This window comes from Lontra canadensis, unplaced genomic scaffold (assembly GCF_010015895.1).
Source record: "Lontra canadensis isolate GAN:19392208 unplaced genomic scaffold, GSC_riverotter_1.0 scaffold189, whole genome shotgun sequence".
Lineage (NCBI taxonomy): Eukaryota > Metazoa > Chordata > Mammalia > Carnivora > Mustelidae > Lontra > Lontra canadensis.
Window position 1 is genome coordinate 465,116 of NW_022631183.1, and position 20,766 is coordinate 485,881.

Consider the following 20,766-nt stretch of genomic DNA (forward strand, 5'->3'; position numbering starts at 1 on the left):
TGCAGATTCCCCAGGTCTTAAGATTTTTTTTTTTTTTAAGATTTTTATTTATTTATTTGACAGAGATCACAAGTAGGTAGAGTCAGGCAGAGAGAGAGAAGCAGGCTCCCCGCTGGGCAAAGAGCCTGATGCAGGTCTCGATCCCAGGACATTGAGGTCATGACCTGAGCCGAAGGCAGCGGCTCAATCCACTGAGCCACCCAGACGCCCCGGCCTTAAGATTTTTAAAACTCTGTCCTCATGCTAGGTATGCTGATTCCTTCCTTTGGTGCCAGTCACACTGCTGTTTGATTTTATATGCAAATGACTCTTGTTAAATGTAAACCCAGGTTTAGCAATTTTATTTCTACAATTAGAATCTGAAACTTACGCTTCAAACTTTTATTTTTATTTTTTTAAAGATTTTATTTATTTATCTGACAGAGAAAGAGACAGTGAGAGAGGGAACACAATCAGGGAATGGGAGAGGGAGAAGCAGGCTTCCCGTGGAGCAGGGAGCCCAATGCAGGGCTCAATCCCAGGACCCTGGGATCATTACCTGAGCCAAAGGGAGATGCCCAACGACTGAGCCACCCAGGCACCCCTGCTTCAAACTTTGAGCCACCAATATATCAGCTGGGTTAGGTCATGTTACCACCTATTGAGTAGTGTATAAGAATCTGCTCTACTTTTACTCACATAAAAAGAGATTGGATGCTTGAGCTAGTTGGAGTCTGTTTGTTGTTTGTGGCTGTGCGGGGGTTTGCTATTGTCTTGAAGACTGATGAGCCTGTAGCCCATGGAAGGAGGAAGTCGCAGAAGCTGACCCTGATCAGTAGCAGGTCTTTAGGTCCATTGGTGCAGCAGATTTCAGGGCTAAGCTAGGAAGACTGCTTCTGATCCCTGCAGAAAGAGGAAGCAGAAAAACAATCTCAAGATGGAAAGTGTCCTCCAGGAAGGCAAAGGAGAAGAGCAGTGGGCAATGAAGAAGAAGCCCACCCTTTCGGAGGTGGGAGCCTGGAGGAAGTATTAGAGTGGGTTGGCCCCCCCCAACAATGTTGTTAGAGAGGATATGTCCAGTAGGCTTATCAGTAACCTTGACATGATAGATGGAGATGCCGATGGAATGGTTCATGGAGGAGATGAGAGAGAACCAAGGAGGAAAATTAGGGAACTTCATTTGAGGTATAGCTTTCACATTGTTAAGGGGATCCCCCTCACTGAGACCGTCATAATGAGTTTTACTTACTTTATGCCTTGAATGCTGAGGTTAATAATAATAAACTCTCTGCTTCCCAAAGTTGCATTTTCTTGATGTACCCTTTACTGTGAACTTGTGATGTTCCGTCATTTTTCTTCTGGAAAATTCATTTTGACTTAGTCTGGAAGTTTTTCTGTCAGCAGGGGAGTTTCATCAACTTTCATGGAAAGATATTTATTACATACTATAAAAGTAATAAAAGAGTTTAAAAGGCAGTCTGTAGGGGCGCCTAGGTGGCTTAGTTGGTTAAGTGTTTTGCCTTTGGCTCAGGTCATGATCCCAGAGTCCTGGGATGGTGTCCTGCATTGGGCTCCCTGCTCAGTGGTCAGTCTGTTTCTCCCTCTACCCCTCCCCTGCCCATGATCTCTCTCACACTTGTTCTCTCAAAATCTTTAAAGAGAAAAAGTCTGTAGATAATATCTCATTTAAAACCATGCATATTGGGGCGCCTGGGTGGCTCAGTGGGTTGAGCCGCTGCCTTCAGCTCAGGTCATGATCTCAGGGTCCTGGGATCGAGTCCCGCATCGGGCTCTCTGCTCAGCAGGAAGCCTGCTTCCCTCTCTCTCTCTCTCTGCCTGACTCTCCGTCTACTTGTGATCTCTGTCTGTCAAATAAATAAATAGAATCTTTAAAAAAAATAAATAAATAAAACCATGCATATTGCATAGATTAGATGCTTGACACTCACTGTACAGTGGACAAATCCAGACATGGAGGGACTTGACAGAGATAAAGCAAATAGAGAGTATGCTATGAAGTCAAAAGATCCAAAATAGTAAAAGGATGGCTCAGTTGATTAAGCCTCCGCCTCTTAGTTTCAGCTCAGGTCATGATCTCAGGGTTGTGAGATTGAGCCCAGGTTCCACATTCAGCACAGATTCTGCTTGAGATTCTTTCCCCCTCTTTCTCTCTCTCTCTCTCAAATAAATAAATCCTTAAAAAAAAAAAAAAAGAATAAAAGATCCAGAGCACTCTGTTCCTTGGAACTGAGGAACCAAGAGGTTATTAAAATCTGTTTTCGGGGCGCTTAGGTGGCTCAGTCATTAAGTGTCTGCCTTTGGTTTGGGTCATGATCCCAGAGTCCTGCGATTGGGCCCGGGGTTGGGCTCCTTACTGGGGGGGGGGGGGGGGGGGGAAGCCTCTCCCTTCTCCCTCTCCTCCTGCTTGTGTTCCCTCTCTTGTTCTCTCTCTGTCAAATAAATAAAATCTTTTTTTTTTTTTTTTAAGTCTGTTTTCATTTGCAGTCTCTGGGCTTTTTAATACCAGTTTTTAAAAGTTGAATTTGCTTTTCATAAAGTAACTTTTAGTGACTTAAGTCTTCCACATTATGCTTATTTTATAAAGTAAGGCATATCTAATATTTTAAAAATCAGATGATTTGGGAGTTACGTTCAAAGAGTTGATTACCGTCGATGGTTACCAGAAAATACTAGATGAATCTAGGCTGTTGCAGCTATTTCTTAAACAATAAGATCATTTGAGAAAAAAACTGAAGTTTTCCAATTGCTTGATATATCACGTGCATCTGGTACCTAACTGTGATGCCTGGTGGTGATAGACGTTAGTTAAGAACTGAAAGAATGACTGGGGCGCCTGAGTGGCTCAGTGGGTTAAGCCTCTGCCTTCGGCTCAGGTCATGATCTCAGGGTCTTGGGATCGAGTCCCGCATCGGGCTCTCTGCTCAGCGGAGAACCTGCTTCCTCCTCTGTCTCTCTCTCTGCCTGCCTCTCTGCCTGCTTGTGATCTCTCTCTGTGAAATAAATAAATAAAATCTTTAAAAAAAAAAAAGAACTGAAAGAATGACTGACAAAATTAACTATTCTTCTTTGAAGGTTAAAAACGACAACTAACGCCAGCCATGAAAGATCCAAGTCGCAGCAGTACTAGCCCAAGCATCATCAATGAAGATGTGATTATTAATGGTCATTCTCATGAAGATGACAATCCATTTGCAGAGTACATGTGGATGGAAAATGAAGAGGAATTCAACAGACAAGTTAGTTTTGTGTACAAACATGATCTTTCTCATAGCCCATGACAGCCCTCAATTTGGTTGTACTTGTCCCCATAGTTTGTTTTTCATCTGGTCCCTTATATATATGGATTTATATGCCACCACTCCTATTTTATTTGAATGCTGATTACTACCAGGTTTATCTGATCACTGAAATAACTTAGGGAGCTTTTTGCAGGGTCCCACACCAGATATTCTCATTCAGGAGTACTGGGGTGGAGCCTGGAAAACTTGTTTTTCAAAAGCTCCCAGATCCGGGGACACCTGCCTGGTTCAGTCGCGTTGGGATTCTTGATCTCAGGTTTGTGAGTTCAAGCCCCATGTTGGGTGTAGAGATTAATAAAAAATAAAACTAAATAAAATAAATATTTTATTAATATTAATTATATATAATAATTAATTTAAAATAAAAAATAAAAATAAAAACAAACAAAAACCCTCCCAGATGGTTCCATTGTGCAGTTAGGTTTGGAAACTACTGCTTGCATCAGCCAGATTGCTCTTAAGAGAGTATAAATCAGGAGCAGACGGGCATAGGTACTAATGTACAGAATTGTGCTATTTTTTTTTACTTGAGGTTCTTAATTTGGTAAGCCTAAAAACCTGACACCACTTTTACCTTTAGATCGTGCTCTTACATTGATAATGTTGTCTTTTATTCCCATATTTCTGCCATCTGTTTTCATAATGTTGTCTTTTATTCCCATATTTCTGCCATCTGTTTCCATCTTGTGTCTAGTTCGTCCCTGATTGTGGCTTTGGTAATCAGTAGCCAGTTTGATTTTACCATAAATCTGTTTTTGGTTTGTTTTTAATTACCCATGCCCCAACCCTACCTTCTATAGAATTTTAGTCATTTTTGGGTCAGATTAGGGTTTGTGTAGTTTTAAAGTATCACAGGTAATTCTGACAAATTCCTCAGTGAAAACACTCCGTTATTTATTACTTCCCCATCACTCTAAGTAGAAAAAAGAATATTCTGCTAAGACAAAGACCACAAACTCCTTCTTCCCTAGTCTTGTGGTAAATGTTTCTTTTTCTTGGCACAGAAGCAGAGGAGAACGTTACAATATTGTGGTTTTAAGTGCTTTAATTCAAGATATTTTAAGCTGTTCCTAGTGATGCCTTACCAAATGTTCTATAAATTACCCTTTATATATTATAAATCCAGATAGAAGAGGAGTTATGGGAAGAAGAATTTATTGAACGCTGCTTCCAAGAAATGCTGGAGGAAGAAGAAGAACATGAGTGGTTTATTCCAGCTCGAGATCTCCCACAAACTATGGACCAAATCCAAGACCAATTTAATGACCTTGTTATCAGTGATGGCTCTTCTCTGGAAGATCTTGTGGTAAAGTTATTTTTCATCTTTTTAAAAACTAGCTCATCCTTCCCATAAGTGGAAAAGCCAGCAGTCATCTGTTTAAGAAGAGTTCTACAAGTTTCTTCCCCTTCGGAAATTATACTGCTTCTTACTATGGAAGCAGGAGCCTCCTGGTCTCCTCCTCACTTATGACATGGAGTGACTTCTGACGACACTCTGGGGCTAGTCTCAGACTAACAAACTTCTTGCAGACTAACAAACTTCTTGCAGTTGCTTTTAGTTTTAATAACTGTTGTCCTAGGATATGTAAATATCTTAAAGCATTAATCCAAAAGAAGTATACAGTATGTCCATGTGACTTGCCTGTACAAAAGTAGCTTGATAAAGAGGTTTTGCTCTTTAATTTTGCCTTAAACATTTGGCGAGATTTTCAAAATTTTATCTGAAAGGTGAAAATTTGGATTTTTTTCCCCCTGACCCAAGATTTTCATTGAGTTACACTAACTCCCATTTAGAACTGGGATTTAATAGGGACTTTTATAAGCTCTTGGCAGAAAAGGAACACAAACTTATTTGCATTTTTATTTATTTTCCATGTTTTGTTGCTGGGGATGGTATATTTGCAGTAAAAGGTATTTTTAGGAATTACGACAAATAAACATTAGTACAAGGATAGAACCTGAAGAGTTGTTTGCTAAAATTAAGATAAAATGATTTGAAGTCCTAATGTTGACCTTTCTGACCATATTGACAATCTCTAATTGCTTTTACAAGATAGTTCTTTGGAATTTACTCCTAGACTCTGAAATATTTTTTGCAGTTGTTGTCTTTTCACTGTGCAGTGATTTCCTACCCTGGCGATACATCATAATTACCTGTGAAACATTAAAAAGAAAAATAAGTCCCTCAGCTACATCCCAGACTTGTAAAATCAGTTGTCTAGGCATGCTGAGTTTTAAAAAGCACTCCTAGTGCATACTGCCAGCCTGCCCCATCAGGCATTTGGGAACCATTCTTCTAAAGGGCTATTTGAAGAACATTTTACATTGTAGTATAGACTTGTTGCAGTAAATGACAGTAACCCAGTTGAGCAGATGTGTGATATGAATAGTCCATTGAGATATGCTTGCTTATGCCTGCATTAGTCATTCCACAAATAATCCTGGTTACTCTGATGAGTAAAGTCCTTTGCTGGTCATAATGTATAACTTTTTTTTTTTTAATTTTTTTCAAAGATTTTGTTTATTTGACAGAGAGATCACAGGTAGGCAGAGAGAGAGGGGAAGCAGGCTCCCCACTGAGCAGAGAGCCCAAGGTGGGGCTCGATCCCAGGACCCTGAGATCATGACCTGAGCCGAAGGCAGAGGCTTAACCCACTGAGCCACCCAGGTGCCCCATAATGTATAACTTTAATATGGACCCAGTATAATTGCCTAGAAACTGGTTTGTTCGACTCGACTTGGTTTATTTGAAATTGTTAATTCCTTCTCATTCTTTTGTAGCTGCCAAAAGACACATTGAAGAACACTGCTTTTTAATTTAAACCTCACACTTTAAAGTTCAGAAATAATTCACTTGAGAGAAGTAAGACTATGTATGTCCTGTCCAAGGAAATAGTTGTGTATAATTATGAAACTAAAATTAAATTATTGCTCTAACATGTTATTTAATATGCTTTGGTCTTGAAGTAAGTGATATAGGGGGTTCAGATTCCCTCTAAAAGCCTCTCAGCATTCCTACATTTCAGGGCCTGGAATATATTTTGATTTCTTTTCATCTTTTGTCAACTGTGGTGGAGGCAAATTTCCAGCTATTTTCAGTATACTGACATGTCTGTCTAGGAAAATAAAGATTTAGAGGTATAGAATGGTGGCTCTTAGAGACTTTGGCCCATTCTTCTTTTAAGAGTCCCAGGGAAAGTGACTTATCCAGCCTTTCATAGGAAGCTAGTTAGGAACAGTGACGAAATTCCATCTTTGGTCTTCTGATTCCCCATGTAGTTTTCTTTTCCTGTTACAAACCTTGCTTCCTGTGGGAATTAGAATACAACAATTTTAGAAAGATAACTCCATGTTTTTAGTGAGGATCATGAGCAAAATTAATCCATAAACAATTCTCCAGTCTACTTTAATCATCATTTCAACCCTTAATATTTTTGCGTAGTATGAAATGGTTAAAATCAAATATAGTTAAATGAACAGAATTCCTCATTCTGTGACACCTTTTCAGTTTGTATGAACTTAGTGGGTTTCTGGTTACCCTTTAGCAAATTTAATTTCAGTTCCTACTTTCATTTTAGAAGGTGATAAATTTTCATATAAATACATAGTTTATCTCTGGTTCTTTCTTTCCCTGCTATAGATAGATTTTGGGGGTTAAGTTTAACCTTACAATCTGAGTTCTTTTGTTTTATATTTTTTGGAAGATATTTTTGCATGTGGATCTGGGTTGAATGCTTCTAAATATCTGAAGCCATCTGTTAATGAATTTGCTTTTTTTTTTTATGTATTTATTTTCCAGGTCAAGAGCAATCTGAATCCAAATGCAAAGGAGTTTGTTCCTGGGGTGAAGTACTAAAATATTTGAGTAGACGGGGCCCTCTTTTGGTGGATGTAGCACAATTTCCACACTGTGAAGGCAGTATTAGAAGACTTAATTGTAAAAGCTCTCTCTTGTCACTGTGTTACACTTATGCATTGCCAAAGTTTTGTTAGTCTTGCATGCTTAATAAAAGTGCTGAGACTGTTATTAAGTAATAAGCTGTCAAACATTTACTGAAAATAGGATTGGCCCCATGGCTTGATGTGAAGACAGCAAGGAAAGAAGCACCAGTCAAGTTGTGACAAAGCACCAAATTAAAATGACCTCTAAATCTTAGTGAATTGTCTTTTTTGAGGCTAAACTAGTCCCTTAGGGTTAGCGAATGCTTGTTGATGTCTAAACTTTTAAAAAATGAGTACATTTAAATTAAGTTCTAGTTGTTAGGTATATTTCTAAGTTCAGACTTCAGTTTGCATTTGTAACTATCAAAAAGGATCTCCTTTTTCTGAAGAAGGCCTTGTTCGTTAATTTGAAATAATTCTTTATAGACAAGTATGTCTTTGGTTACTGAGGTTATAAGGGTAGTAATCAGATGATAACTAGTCCTGGCTTCGATGGTATTTTTCACCTAGGAAGTAGTTCTTCTAATGTTACATCTGAGGAAGTATGTAATTTGAGAACTGCATCTTCTTCTGAGGAGTCACTGCATCATAGCTCTCCCTATGTGAAGTGCAAACATTTGGCCCATCATAATCCCCTGAACAAAGTAATGGTAACATGATTTGAGTGGTGCTTTTCCTTGCTTTGTTAACCATCACTACAATAGTCTACAGCACAACTTTTCTTTTAACAAAGCTAGAACAGTTTTGGCTTCTTAAACTTCATACTTGGGTAGGTTAAGCTGCCATACGTGTTCAGTGTGAATAGTGTTTAAGTTGAAAATATTGTAAAAAAATTATATTTTTTCAAAAATATTTAAAAAAATAAATAATAGTAGAACTGAGCTGATGCTTGTGTTTCTTGGTGCTGGAATGCAGACTCTCCTGTGGTGATTGATACTCACTTTAGTGTGGGCTCAGTACTTCAGGACAACCCTGCTGGCAAGATTTGCTGAGAGCAGGCTTTATTCGATTCCAGAGTGTCAGGTGTGTCCTTATGCGTGTATCTGTCCAAAATACAGTAGTAAAATAAAGCCTGCATCCCCTTCTGTAACCCACCTTGATTGCTTCGGGCTGCAGTCAGTGTCAGGGCAGTTGTAGATATCCATGTTAAGAAACTTTTTGACTGACCAGTATAATAGTAACTTTACTCTAGTATAATCACCTTTGGCTTCTGCCCGTCACAAGTCATTGCTGGTCTGATTGGACTGGTTTGCTATTTTGATTACCTGGACCATCCCTGTTTTCCCCTCACAAGCTTATTTATAATGTTTGTGGCTAATCTTTATTTTGGGATAGGCTGTCAACCATCTAGCAGTTCTCTGGTTCTGCCATACAATTCTGCTTCATGGTCCTACTTAGTTGTTGATAATTCCCTCTGTGCTTGAGTTTGTTGGGCTCAAAAATTAAAAAGGCCATGTAGTCTGTTCTGACTCACATTCTCCAGGGAAGGGTGGGGGGTGGTCCTTTGGTTTTCCAGGTGCCCTAGTGTTTTTTAGTAGCTCCCTTAAAAGAAACTAAACAGGTAGGTTTTTTGTTGTTGTTTTTAGTAATTTTGGGGTGCCTGTCTGGCTCAGTCAGTAGAGCATGAGATTCTTGATCTCCATGGGCTCAAACTGACAACCCTGAGATCAAAGAGTTACATGTTCTGACAGAGCCAACCTGGCACCCCAAAATAGGTAGATCTTTAAGAAACTCTGAAACAAGGTTTTTGGAGCCATGATACAGCCAGTCCCCTCTGTCTTTAATAGCTAAGTACCACAAGTGACACAGCTGGCTGCCAAATGTATAAGGCTTACAGATTCTCTCTAAGGTCAGGAGGGGGCAAATGAGTTCATTTCCACATAGTGCCAGATTGCCATAGTGTAGTGTAATTGGAGATTATAAACCTGAATTAGAGAGGCATTGTAACCTAATGGTTAAGAGCACAGACTAGCCAGACTTCTGGATGTGAATCCAGTGATCATGGACAAGTCACTTAACCATTCTATGCCTTAGTTTCCACCTGTTTAAAATGGTTGAATTAACAGGGGCACCTGGCTGGCTCAGTTGGAAGCACATGACTCTTGATCTCAGGGTTGTGAGTTTGAGCTCCATGCTGGGTGAGGATATTACTAAAAAAAAATAAAGAGGCACCTGGGTGGTTTGTTGGTTAGGCATCTGTTTTTGGCTCAGGTCATGATCTTGGGGTGCTGGGATTGAGCCTCGAGTCAGGCTCCCTGCCCAGTGAGGAGTCTGTTTCTCTCTCTGCCCCTCCCCCTACTTGTACTCTCTCTCTCAAATAAAATCTTTTTTTTTAACTTTTTTTTTTTTTTTAAGACTTTACCTATTTCTTTGACAGAGGTCACAAGTAGGCAGAGAAGCAGGCAGTGGCGGGGGGAGAGCAGGCTCCCCCACTGAGCAGAGAGCCCAATGTGGGGCTCGATCCCAGGACCCTGAAATTATGACCTGAGCCGAAAGCAGAGGGTTAACCAAAGGTTTAACCTGAACCACCCAGGCACCCCTAAAATCTTTTTTAAAAAATTATTAAAAAAATAAAATTTAAAAATAAAATGGTGGTAATAACAGTGTCTGTCTCAGGAGTCTGTAGTTAATTAAGCACTTACGAGAGTCCCTGGTACATAGAAAGTTCTACTTAAGTGATTTTTTTTTTTAAAGATTTATTTTATTTATGTATTTGACAGATCACAAGTAGGCAGAGAGGCAGGCAGAGAGATGGGGGGAAGCAGGCTTCCCGCCGAGCAGAGAGCCCAAGAGATGCGGGGCTCCATCTCAGGATCCTAGGACCCTGGGATCACTACCTGAGCTGAAGGCAGAGGCTTTAACCCACGGAGCCACCCAGGTGCCCCTAAGTGATTATTTTTACAAGAAAGCTATGTTGTAGGCTTAGCTCTCATTTTGTTGGAACTACTCTTTTTTTTTTTTTTAAGATTTTATTTATTTATTTGACAGAGATCACAAGTAGGCAGAGAAGCAGGCAGAGAGCGAGGAGGAAGCAGGCTCCCTGCTGAGCAGAGACCCGGTGCGGGCCTCAATCCCAGGACCCTGAGATCATGAACTGAGCCAAAGGCAGGGGCTTAACCCACTGAGCCACCCAGGTGCCCTGTTGGAACTTTTCTTGATTTTTTTAGGGAAACTGCACATTAAAACTACTTAGCTGTTTAACTGGAGAGTCAGGCATCTGCATTACAGGTAGAGATGGAAAGTTTGAGAGCATCAGCTATTCCATTTTGAAGAACTTTGGACAGATCATCCCATCACGCCCATGTGGCATAGTTTTAGGGTAATTGAAGTTATCCTGTTACGATTTTAGGGATTTTTATGTTATCACTACTGAAACAAGGCAGCATATATGAGAGAAAGTTTCCTGTTTTGTGCAGTGTATTTCTCAACCTATTTCATGTCATAAAGTGTTATGGGATTTTGGGTTCTGTTTTGTTTTTAGCATATTGGAGTACACGGATGGGGCTACCTGTGGCTGGAGTTTATGGCTCAAGGGCTGAGGTTGACTCATTTCCTGCATAGACACCCAGAAGGCTGAAGAGGTCAATATGTCAGCATACTTGTAACCTCTTAGTGACCCACACCAGTTGGAAAGTTCTACTCTCATTATGAAATGGTTAAGGAATTGCACTCAAAATCTGTATATTGACGTTTTACACAGTGTACCTTTCCCTTAGTCAAATAGGTCACAAAAACAGAAGCTGAGTAGTTTTGTTTTTTTTTTGGTTAAAGTATAAAAATATTGTGTTGTTTTTTTTTTGTTTTTGTTTTTGTTTTTTTTTTAACCCTCCTACAAAAGACAGTCTTAACACACATCCTACCTTTACTAGGAGTAATTTTTTAGACTTTGGTGCATGCAGATCCAGTTTGTATATTTTCTGGAATGTCTTCTGAAACTGGAGGCTGGGTTTTCGACCTTAAAGAAAATCCTTTGAAGATTGGGCAGATAGGAATGTATTTCAGAAAGGCAATCCTTTTTACAATGTTCATCCCAATGGGGAAGTCATAGCTCTTGAGGCTGGTGGACATCTCACTGTTGGCATGGGCCCCAGCTTTCCACTGTATCAGACCTCGTTCTTCTGGGCTCCCTGAAATAGAGCAGTGAGATTGTCAGGGCCAGCAGCCCTCCACTATCTCCGTTCCATACCTCCATAACCTAGTCCTGAGATAGATTTCTGGAATCCATTGTCTTCATTCTCAAGTATTTTCTGGGACTGGAAGGTTACTGAATCCATGATTTCTCAGATCTTAACATGGTCAGAACTCTAGGAAACCCTAAAAGTAATACTGATTCTAATTAGTATCTATTGTGTATCTGTAGTGTGCCAGGCTCTGTGCTAAGTGCTTTAATTTCATCATCTCATTTCTTCAAAACATAACTGTGGAAGGTATACAGGCACTATTATACATATTTTTATGAAGAAACAGGCAGAAAGGTTAATTGGCAACTTAACATCTCTAGTATGGGGCTAGAATGTGCTAAGCTGATGAGGACCAATAGTGCCCAGTCTGCTTTGGGGTCAAGGAGGGCTATTGAGAAACACTATAATCAGTATTAATATTCAATATTAGGAATCCATATTTGGAAAATAAACTCATTTTTATAATACAAACCTCAGAGTCAAGCAAAGTAAAATCTTTGTTGGTAGTATGGATACACAAAAGATTATTTACATCTAGGGGAAATGCTCCCTCAGGAGGTAGGGGAGGGGTGCCTGAGGTCTCAGGTTTTCACAAGAGGACTGGGGTGGAAGAAGAATGATGCAGTGTAAATCTAGAGGAAGGGGGGTTCTACTAGCCCCACTAGCATTTGCTGAACTAATTTGCCCTTCTAAGTTTGGGCTGTAGATGGGGAAAGAGCAAATGCAAAGCGGCCCATCAGCAAAATGCCATCACACAGAAGAAAGTATGTGATTCCATAATTAAGGAATTCTGATTTAGCCAGACCTGGGTGTGAATTCAGGTTGCATGACCTTAGGCAAGTGATTTGACCACTCGGAGCTTCAGATTCATCAATGCACATTGAAGGACTACTGAGGATTTTGTAGCACAACATATAATGATCCCTGGAAGAGATGGTTGCTGATAGGCAGTTGGGTTGAAGGATGGGGATGTGAGGACTTCACGCAGTCTGAGGCTGTTAACATCTGGGTAGCTTTATCCAGATCACAAAGAAGCCCCTCTGTATACAGCTGTCCACCTGAGGCCTTCCATCTCCCCATATTCCCTGGGCATTGAGGCTGCCACTTCTTTACCTCTGGTCCGCAGCCTGGCTTTCTCTCAATGGGGAGGGGCAGGTACCTCCCATTAGTCCTTGGGGTAGCTGCTACCAAGAGTTATCACATCATCGGATGCTAAAATCCCTAAAAGGGCCATGGCACCTAGGCCCTTCCTGCCCATGCTCCAACCCTGCAGCTGTGTTTAGGCTGGTAAGTGGTGAGGGGTGGAGGACCATCATCCTGCTGCTCCCATCCCTCATCTCCCTGGACTGATGCAGTCTTTAACCTCTGCCTCCACAGAGCTTTCCCTGGTCTTCCAGGTCCCCTGAAACCCTCCAACAGAGGCAGTATGGTGCAGTGGCTGGGACACAAGCCATAGACTGCATCCAATGGACTTTGTTAGAGTCTCAGATTTGTGACCTTTTAAATCTGCAAACATTGTGAACGTTGGTGAGTCACTTAACATCTGTGATTCTGTTTCCTTGCGAAATGGTGTTGATGGTTTTTGCCTAACAGGATGGTTTTTGAGAGTGAAGCGAGACATAGTTTCATGCCTGACCCATAGTAAATGTTTGGTAAATGTTAACTATGCTTGTTACTCATTAGAACATGGAAAATTCATTACTCATTAATACAATGTCAATTAATACAATTGGTGGCATTTGGTTTTTATATTTTTATATTTTACAGGACATCTAAACATTGGCCGGAAGGGTTCTCAGGGGCCCACACTAAGTATCCTCCCTGTGAAAACCCTGATACCAAAGAGAATGTTAGGGGCTCTCCTAGTAGTCAAGCATGATGGGTTACTGGCATATTTGGAGTGGGTTTTAGCACCCAGATTGATGCTTCATTTGTATCTGGCCTAATGGAAGAAAGCAAAGGCTCCCAAAGGCACTCTTCCCCTGGTGGCTCTCAAGAAATGGAGAGGAAACAACTCACAGGGCTGGGGAATGACTCCCCTAGACCCACCCTCTTCAAGACCTGTAGAGCATGTCTGTGCCTCTGTCCAGCCAGTGGTCTCTTCAGCCCAAGTGGCCCTGCTTCTCTTTGCAGGGCCCTCATTGCCTGGGTCCTGGCCACACTTGTGGTTGTGGGGCCATCTGTTGGAGTGCAGATGAGCCCAGCCTAGTCTTGTGTGTCCCTCCCAGGGCTGACCCATACCTGGCACTGTGTTGTCCAATATGAAAGCGAGGCACCCACCCACGAACATCTCTGTGGTCAGCAGCACAGTCAGAATCTGGTCCACTTCAGGAATGCCTGTGGAATAGGCCAAGGGCCAGTGGGCATCTTGGCTTCTGGAGACAGAGCTCAGGGACTTTGTTCCCAGTTGTGCAGCTTGTTGACTTCTTTGAGCAGGCATGGAGATGAAAGGGTACAAATCCCAACGTTCACACCTATAATCCCAGGTTTGTTGTCTTGGGACACATCATTTAACTTCTCTGAGCCTCTTTCCTCCTCTGTCACGTGGACAGGACAGTAGTATCTGTCTTGAGGAACTGTTGTACATATTAAATGAGCACAGGTAAAGCTCCATGCCTGTCCATAGAAAGTGTCTCAATAAAGGACAGCTGCTCATTCACTTCTCAGCTTCTGCTTCACATCCAGGGTTGGGCAGGATCTGTGGCTGTTGCAGAGTGCCTTTGAGGGAAAGACCCATGCCCAGAGCCCACTACACCTCCCCCACCCCCAGACATTCTGACTAGTGGGGGTACCTGTGTTGATGGTGCCAGGGTTGGACTCCAGGTAATTGGGCAGCGTGAGCCCGAAGAACATGGAAAATCCGAGCACAAACAGGTTGCGGGAGGAGTTCATGTCCACGAACTGCAAGTTGGATAGCCCCACAGCCGTAATCATGCCTGAGGGCGCAGGATAACTGCTGGAGCTGCCCCACAGGCAGGGTGGGCTCCTCCACCGCAGAGCGCCTCCCACCCCCACCCACTGGCTACACACCACTCACCAAAAAGGGTGCAGAACATACCCCCCAGTATGGGGTCAGGGAGTGAAGCAAAAAGGGCGGTGAACTTGCCAATTGTGCCCAGGACAAGCATGATGCCCGCACCGTACTGCACCACACGCCGGCTGCCTACCTGCATGGGAGCCGGGGCTAGGGTTAGGCCCTGGACGGACCTGGGCGGCTGAGCTTGCGGAGGGAAGGCAGGCAGGGCCTGTCACAAAATCGAGCATGAAAGGGCCCCAGGCTCATTGTGGGGTTGGATGGCTCATAGGTCGGGTGGGGCTGCAGTACAAGGAATGGTGGGGGGGGGCACTTTGTGCGGCTCTGGCTTGTGGCACCTTGGTAATCCCCAGAACGCCAATATTGGGGCTGGACGATGTGGACCCATTGCCTGTGCCCAGCAGCCCTGCGATAATGCAGCAGATGCCTTCGGTGAAGATACCCCTGTAAGGAAAGGGTGAGTTAGGGGCTTGGTCCAGCCTCTGCCCTGGCTTGTGTCCTCCCCTCGCCCTGGGTGGGCTGCATGCCTTCTTGGGGACAGTATAAGCTGCAACTATCTGTCTGTAGTACTCCCCACTACAGGCCAGAAGTAGGTCTGGGAGCCAAGTGCCCACATCCAAGCACTAGTCCCAGTGCCCTAGCACTTACTCCCTTAGGTGACTCTGGGCTTCTGTTTCCTCGTCTGTAAAATGCGGATAATAAGGGTACCTGTCTCAGAATAGTTAGTAGACTGCATAGGAAAATGCACATGGAGGGCCAGGCACGTTGAAGATTGTCAAATAGTTTCCCTTAGGCTTCATTACCTCAGCGACTCAAAGCACTCAGACTGAATGATGAGAGCATCCCCATTTCGTAAGTATGGAGAACAAGGTCTTGAACGTATTAGTACTTGACCAAGTCCACACTTTTGGGTCTCCACCATGTCCCTACATTTGCTTCCCGAGTGGCCCCTGAGAGGATCAGAGGCGGGAGAGGGCAGGCGGCCATACCTGTTGATGGCATGTACAGGAGGGGGTGGGGCACCCGCCAGGCGGGCACAAGCATAGTAATCTCCGATGGACTCAATGATGCCTGCCAGTGTGGCACTGAACATTCCCAGGACAGCAGCCGCAGTCACTGTGGGCAGGCCCCACTGACCTGGATCAGGAGGAGATAGGAGCGGGGGGATGCACTGCCGCTGGGTGGGCCAGGGAGGGGACTGGGCAGTATGTGGGGGGATGTGGGGGGTGAAGGGACTTCGACCTGGGGTGGGGGCTAGACAGTCCTGAGAGCTCATTTGGGATGCCTCAGAGTTGTGAAGCTGGAGTGAGGCTTTGAGGAAAACACTCTGGCACACTAGAAATGTGCACCTAATGCTCATTATGTCGTCAACTGGATTGGTGTCATCAGGGGCCCCTTAGATGGTCTCAGCTGGAGGCAGAGGGGGCCAGGTGGGGTGGCTCACAGGGGTAGGGAATTCGGATCCAGGGTGCAATAGCCATGATGTCCCCTCGTGCATCTGTCCGCGCCTGGAAGCCGTAAGCTGTGGGGTCTGAGGGCAGCACGTTTGTCAGGGTCAGGATGTAGCAGAGCAGCCACACGGTCATGATGGCCAGCACAATCTGAAGTGGGGTGGGGTGAGGAGAGCACTGAGGGTCTGGGAGGTCTTGGTCCAGGGGTAACCAGCCCCTACCTCAACCCTAGCCTCCGCCCCTGCCCTAGCTCAGGCCTGGGCCCCCATCCCTGCTCTGGCCCCTGACTGGGACCTCATCTGTGCTCTGGTTCTAGCTCCTTTGCTGTCCTGGACCTGCCCCCCAACCTTTGCCCCGGACACAAGTCCAGCCCCTGCCCTAGTCCCAGCCCCAAGCCGCCTGTCATCTCCTCACTCACTGGAAACATCTTGAAGATCTGGATGCGGAAGAGAGTCAGGCCCTTGCCCCAGCGGTAGATAGGCAGCAGGAAGGTGAGGTTACGCAGGTACTGGGAGAAGAGGATGATCAGGAGAATGGAACTGGGGGCAGAAGCACAAAGGAAAGATGGCTGGTAGGCTGGGCTAGGGACAGGACGTGAAGGGGGTGAAAGGGCTAAGGCTGGACAAGGATCAGGCCTGGTGTCTGCTCACCAAGCTGAGATGCCCCAGTGGGAACCAGCTCGGTCACCAGCAGCTTGGAAGACAGACAGGCCAATGAGGGAGACAGTGGGGGTGACCGTGAGAGGTCCTATGTAGCTGAGCAGGGCCCCAGGCAGCCCCATCAGCCCGATCACCACCTCCACCGTGCTGGACACTATGATTGCACCCTGGACCTAGAAAAGCAAAGACCAGCTATAACATAGAGGCTATCTCCTCTACATTAAAAAAAAAAAAAAAAAAAAAAAAAAAAAGAAAGCTCTTGGACCACCACCTTGAATCCTCCAAATCAGCAGTGGCTCCTCTCCCATCTAGCCCCCTCCTCGGGTCCAGGTCTCTTCTACCCCAGGTGCAAACCCACCTCTCGTATCCGTGGGTGCCAGATATGAGAGGTGTTCAGGGGAAGACTCCAGTTACCGTAGATATCCTCTGGGAGCAGAGACAGGAACACACACATGGCCAGGGAACAGAGAGAGAAAGAGAAGATGCTGCCATGAATGCACCTCAGTGCTCCTGAGCCTCTCCTTTCCAACATAGCGCCCAGAAGTGTGCCCACCTTCCGGGGGGCATTTCCATCTCTCCAGGGCCAGGATGGCTTTGGCTGGGACCAGAAATGCAAAGGCGCTGGCCTGGAACAACGGCAGCCTGGACAGAGAGGCACAGAGCGGCAGGGATGGGGTCAGGGGTGGGCAAGGACACAGAGACAGGAGAGCTGGGGAAAGAGCGGCACCAAGAGAAGGAGACAGAATCATACCCAGAAGCAGACACAGATGGACAAGGGACAGGGCAGACCTGAGAGAAGTCACTGCAGCCCTAGGCAGGACTATTAATTCTGGGGGCCCAAGGAAGAAAACTAATGGAGTCCCTGGTCCACAAGCTTCCCCCTTTCCTTCTCAGCTCCTGCACTGTGAGGAGCCACGTGCAAGGAAGTAGACAGCTCAGCTCTTGCGCCCAAGTTCCACTCACAACCTTCCTCCATCCTCCCACCACACAACCATCTTTTGGCCACCCAGACCTTGAGCTGTGCGCTTGGGGACAGGGGGCCCCCAGGAGGATGGGCCGTTGAAAAGGCCCACAAAGAACCTAAAAGCTGGGAGTGGGTGGTCCTCATTACCAAAGTAGGGCTTAACAGGGAGAGCCCAGCTAAGGGTACATTCCTTTAAACCCACCAACTCTTTGCCTTTGGGGAGCTTAGGGCCCCAAGGTAGGATCCCAACTGCCTCGCTCTAAGGCTGGCTTGGGAGTAGGAGGAGCAGGTGGGGGCACTTAGCAGCTTTCTCGCCCCCCACCCAGCCCCCAAAAGAGCCCTCAAGAGAAACCACCTGCTCCTGCTGTGTGTGTTTTCACGGTGGGGTGCGGGGCGGGGGCAGGGCAACTCACCGGATTCCCAGTGTGGTCTGGATGAGGGTGGTGATGCCCACGCAGGTGAAGATCGTCCCGATGAGCTGGCTGACCATGTGCTGGTCCCGGCCCACACACAGTGCCTCAGCCAGGAGGAAGGGCACAGCAATGGTGCCACTGAAGCATGTCAAGTAATGCTAGGTGCAGGGAGAGTGCGTGAGGCAGCTCCCTGGAAACCAGGGAGACCCCAGTGATCCTCACACCTGCCTCAGGGGGCCTGAACCCACACTGCCCCTGGCAAGGAGCTCACCCGGGTGAGCTCACTCATACAGGGATTCCCAGAGAGCTACCGTTCACCTCTCTCTTTGGGGTACTAATTCACCCCCAAATATTCTGTGGCTTCTGTGGAGTGGGTCCTCTCCCCTGTGACTGACATTCTGCCTGGCAGGTGACACATATTCCCAGGGAAGATCTTTCAGGCCCCATCAGAAACCCCCTCCCCATGCCAGCTTGGGACAGTCACAGCTGTTGACCTTAAGTTTCTCTTTCTGTTGCCCAAGATAAACTTGCCAAGTTTATCTTGCCAAGGAAGCGGGCTAGGATCCTGGGAAGCATGCAGAATGGGGGTGGGGAGGCCCTGTGGGGAAACCCACCTGGAAGCCCAGCAGAATACACAGGTACCAGGGTGGCACATCCTCGATCTTGTACAACATGTCAAACTTGGGCTCTCTGGGCAGGGACTCCGTGGGATCCCTCTCGGAGTTCCCTGCAGAGCCCAGGGACTCATGCTAGGGCAGCAGAGAGAAGTAACTCAGGGTGGAGTGAAAGGGACCAGCCAGGTTCATGCTGCCCCAAAATCAATCAGATGGCCTGAGTGGCCCATCAGATGCTCAGTACAGCGTTCAAGCCCCACCCTCCCTCACAGTTCATCCACCCAGCTGTCTCTCAGCCTGACTACCCCTGGCTCCCTCCTCACATTCCTTTGTGCAGGGATAAGTCCTCTGTGCTGGTTCCTGGAGGCCTTGGGACCAGAGCATTCCAGCCAAGGGAATGGGCCCCTAAGTCAGCAGGCCCCAACAGCCAACAAGAGAGGGGGCAAGAGGGCTGAAGTCCGTTAACAGGTCCCACCCTTGCCACTGGAAGGTCTTTGGGGTTGCTCTGGGTGTGGGGTGGGTGGTCCTTGCTGGCCCTCAAGCTGGAGTCAGCCCATCTCAAAGCTGATGACTCCTACACCTTCACTGCCCCCCCACCCCATCCCCCAACTACTACTTTCAGCTTGGGATAGTCACTCTCAATCAAGTTCATCAGAACTTGTGTCTCTGCCTTCCCAGGGGGAAGGCACGAGCAGGCCCTCTAGCCCCCACCCAACCCTGCCCCCACCCAGCTCCCACCCATTCCCCAGCACCTGTGTCCGGCCCTCCAGGTTCTCCTGGGCCCTCATCTTTGGGGCACAGCTGTGAGCAGTTCCTGAGGAAAAGAGGGGATGGCTTTACAAAGGCCAAGGAGGACTTTAGTCCACACATCAGACATTGTTCGAAGTAAATCTGTAACCAGACTCCCAGCTCTGATTGCGAAAGGCAGACCTGAGCAGAGATAAAGTATTAACTCCAGCCCTAGTGGTAAAGGCCACCCAATCCTCGGTCACCATTTCTCTCCTGAGCATGTGCCCTTCCCTGCCAGCACCTGAGCCTGGGCGTGGGACCTGTTGTTTCCAAGAGAGTGCCGGGGTGCAGATGAGGAGCGGACAGTTCACCAAGCCCCAGGTGACAGGGAAGAGAATGGTAGTAACCTTAATAAGTCACACTCTGAATGAGACTCTTCCCCACTTTTTAATAACAAGTTAATGATTATCATCATCAAAATCACGTTTCTTAATGAGGAATGACTGCCTGCCAAATGTATTCCCAGGTTGAACTCCAGGCACTGGGCGACGGTAAGCTCTTTTACTGCTGAGGAAACAGATCTCGGGAGATGTGATCTGACCGAGGTCACATAAGTAGCAAGATTTTAGAACATCATTCCTAAAACTCAGGTTAATCTGAACTCCTGAGTTCATGCTATAAATCAGCCACTGGATTCAGAAAAGGGCTGCCTTTCCCATATGGCCACATACCCCTCAGTGTCACAGAGGCACAAAACAGATGGGCCACTGGAGGAGAAGCTGCCCAGGCTGGCCCAGCCTTGTCTGTTCCCCGTGTCAGGATGATTCCCTCCCCACCCTCCCAAGTCAGGACTGGCTGCCTAACCTATAGGACCCAGTGCAAAACAAAAATTTGGGGCCCCCATTCCAAAAGTATTACGAATTTTTTTTTTTTTAGTATTATTAATTTTGATACAGCAGAGTATTAAACCAAATCAAACCAAACCTTTCTAAGCACTGGGCCCCATGTGAGTGCCTGTCCCACGGCCGCTGAAGCCTGCCCTGGACTCAGCCTGTCTTGTCCTCCTGGCAGTCCCACTGGCCTGGCCGTGGGGGCCAGAGCTGGCTGAAGGGACTTGGGGAGGGTCTGAGGAGCTGGAGCCCCTCAGCTGGTGAGGATTGGGCCTAAGGTTCCTGGTTCTGCTCCCCACTGTGCTGCCCCAGGTCCAGCCCCCCAGGGCCCACCTACTTCTGGGTTGTTGGGCCCACGGCCAGGCGCTGCTCCACAGGCCCTCAGGCAGCCGGGCTCTCCAGCTGGGCAGCAGCTTCATGCTACAGCTGTGGATTCGTCCGTCTGTCCAGCCTTCAACTCTTCCCCTAGCTCCTGCTGCCTATCGTCTGCTTAGCTCCTGCTCTGCTTCCTTGGCTCCTGCTCCCAGGTGTCCCAAAGTTGTCTGACCAGTTCGAAGCTTTGAAACTGCTCCTTAGCATTTCCTCTCCAC

The 20,766-nt window shown here is 46.0% G+C and overlaps 2 protein-coding genes across 2 annotated transcripts in view; one reads left to right on the forward strand and one right to left on the reverse strand.

The window, feature by feature from the left end:
• PAIP2 (poly(A) binding protein interacting protein 2) overlaps positions 1–8,122 on the forward strand; it is a 27,839-nt gene extending 19,717 nt beyond the window's left edge. The window contains exons 2-4 of the mRNA XM_032847542.1: positions 3,073–3,236; positions 4,426–4,605; positions 7,099–8,122. Coding sequence (XP_032703433.1) covers positions 3,099–3,236; positions 4,426–4,605; positions 7,099–7,155 — 375 coding nt within the window. The 5' untranslated portion in view covers positions 3,073–3,098 and the 3' untranslated portion in view covers positions 7,156–8,122. The remainder of the gene's footprint in view (positions 1–3,072; positions 3,237–4,425; positions 4,606–7,098) is intronic.
• On the reverse strand, positions 6,589–20,637 carry SLC23A1 (solute carrier family 23 member 1). The gene is made up of 16 exons (XM_032847541.1): positions 20,514–20,637; positions 19,310–19,371; positions 18,558–18,692; positions 17,944–18,101; positions 17,120–17,208; positions 16,925–16,992; positions 16,558–16,739; positions 16,326–16,446; positions 15,901–16,057; positions 15,446–15,593; positions 14,795–14,900; positions 14,460–14,589; positions 14,215–14,358; positions 13,664–13,759; positions 11,102–11,368; positions 6,589–6,607 (listed from the first exon to the last, which is right to left on the reverse strand). The coding sequence occupies exons 1-15, from the start codon at positions 20,593–20,595 to the stop codon at positions 11,121–11,123; spliced, it is 1,926 nt and encodes a 641-aa protein (XP_032703432.1). The 5' UTR covers positions 20,596–20,637; the 3' UTR covers positions 6,589–6,607; positions 11,102–11,120.
• Between the last annotated feature and the right edge of the window lie 129 nt (positions 20,638–20,766).

Coding starts and splice junctions, on each gene's coding strand:
- SLC23A1 (XM_032847541.1), bottom strand. CDS start 20,595: ATGAAGCTGCTGCCCAGCTGGAGAGCCCGGCTGCCTGAGGGCCTGTGG. Junction 19,372..20,513: donor GTGGGCCCAACAACCCAGAA/GTAGGTGGGCCC, acceptor TCTTTTCCTCAG/GAACTGCTCACAGCTGTGCC. Junction 18,102..18,557: donor GTATTCTGCTGGGCTTCCAG/GTGGGTTTCCCC, acceptor CCCTGCACCTAG/CATTACTTGACATGCTTCAG.